Genomic DNA, 1,490 nt, shown 5'->3' on the forward strand with positions numbered 1-1,490 from the left:
TCCTGTCAGCCTGGTGTCACTCAGCGGGTGACAAAAGACACCCGGATCGGCTTCCCCCGGCCTCTTGGGTTTCAGGTAAAACAGCCTCTGACAAATGAGAAGGCATAATTACCCTTCAGGGCTGGATCAGCCTGRAACACCTCTGGCTCTGTGCAGGGGTTTGCTTGGTGGAGGACAGAAGGGAGATGAAACAGAGCTGGGTAAATGCTCAATARGGGCCCAGTCCAAATCACTACAGAGTGGCACTTGGGGTGTAAAATTGGCTCTTAGGGAGCAGAGGTCTGTCGTGTGTGTGCAGAGGGACTCACAGACCCACCAGGAGTTTGGGGACWCCCCTCTCCTGAGGGTGCTGAACTCCTCCCCAGGTGCTCACCCAGAGATTTGGGTGAACCCAGAAGAGCTGCACAGCAGATTGTGGGTCAGTGTAAATGGGACCCTGARCTCTACATGAGATATTGGAGGGCTCTTTGAGGGGGTTTCAATTTTTTATTTTTAACTGCAGTCTGGCTGAGAAAGTAGGTTGGAAAGGAAAAAGTGTCACTGAAGAGCAGCCCTGGCAGAGGGAGAGACCCTGGTGCATTAACACTGAAATATCAGCTTTTCAGATGAGCTCTGTTGGAGGCTCTTTATTATTGCCATTGATGATCAATAGATACTGGAAATTTTTTACTCTGCTTTCAACTTTCAAGTGATTTCCCTTTGAAGACATAAAATATCTTGAGAGGAAGCTATTTAAAAGAGGTGCAAATTACKCTCAGAACAGTACTAATCACCTCTTGAGATTTTTCCCTGAGGTTGATTTACAGTTATCAACAACAAAAAAGTGTGAAAACCACTCATTTTTCTAATAGTGCTTTATTGTAGGGGAGAAAACGACCTTCAGTGGTGGGTGAGGTGTCCACTCTGTGCTGGGGGTTTGCCCATGGCTGGTGCTGGAGGGACCTGTGTGATTCCAGACAGTTCAGGGGTTTCTCCCACCCTCAGAGAGGACTATGCTCCCCCAGTCCTGTCCTCCTGGAGGTTTTGGAGTCTCTTAAAGTGCGTCAGGAGAAGTGTCAGTGCTGGAGGGCAGGGAAAGCTCTGGGTCTGTGTGACTCCCTGAGCCAGAGAAGGGGAATAAAGGTGGAGGGAATGGAATGGGAATGTGTGGAGAGCCCTTGGCAGCCTTGGCACAACAGCCCAGAGACCTCTCTTGCATCTTCTCTTCTCTCYCTGTGACTGTGCTTGGTGGGCTCATACTCCTCTTTTTCTTCTGTCTGTGTTTTTGTCTCCACCCAGGGCGGTGATGGTGACTCAGTGGATAAGAACAAATGCTGCACAYTATGTAACATGTCCTTTACCTCAGCAGTGGTGGCGGAATCGCATTACCAGGGGAAAATCCATGCCAAAAGGTTGAAACTGTTGCTAGGGGAGCAGCCATCACTAAAGGCCACAGGTAAGTGCAGAGGAGGAGTGGAGCAGGAGGGGCTGGGGCAGAGTGGAGTGAGCTC

General features: G+C 49.8%; 1 protein-coding gene across 2 annotated transcripts in view; it reads left to right on the plus strand.

Moving 5' to 3' along the window:
• Window positions 1-1,490, plus strand: part of ZMAT4 (zinc finger matrin-type 4) — a 43,471-nt gene that overhangs the window by 25,768 nt on the left and 16,213 nt on the right. For both annotated transcript variants that reach the window (XM_057384505.1, XM_057384506.1), the window contains exon 4: window positions 1,279-1,435. In XM_057384505.1, the coding sequence (XP_057240488.1) occupies window positions 1,279-1,435 (157 nt within the window). The remainder of the gene's footprint in view (window positions 1-1,278; window positions 1,436-1,490) is intronic.

This window comes from Malurus melanocephalus, unplaced genomic scaffold (assembly GCF_030028575.1).
Source record: "Malurus melanocephalus ecotype Western Australia unplaced genomic scaffold, MMel_1.1 scaffold_712, whole genome shotgun sequence".
NCBI classification, from domain to species: Eukaryota; Metazoa; Chordata; class Aves; order Passeriformes; family Maluridae; genus Malurus; species Malurus melanocephalus.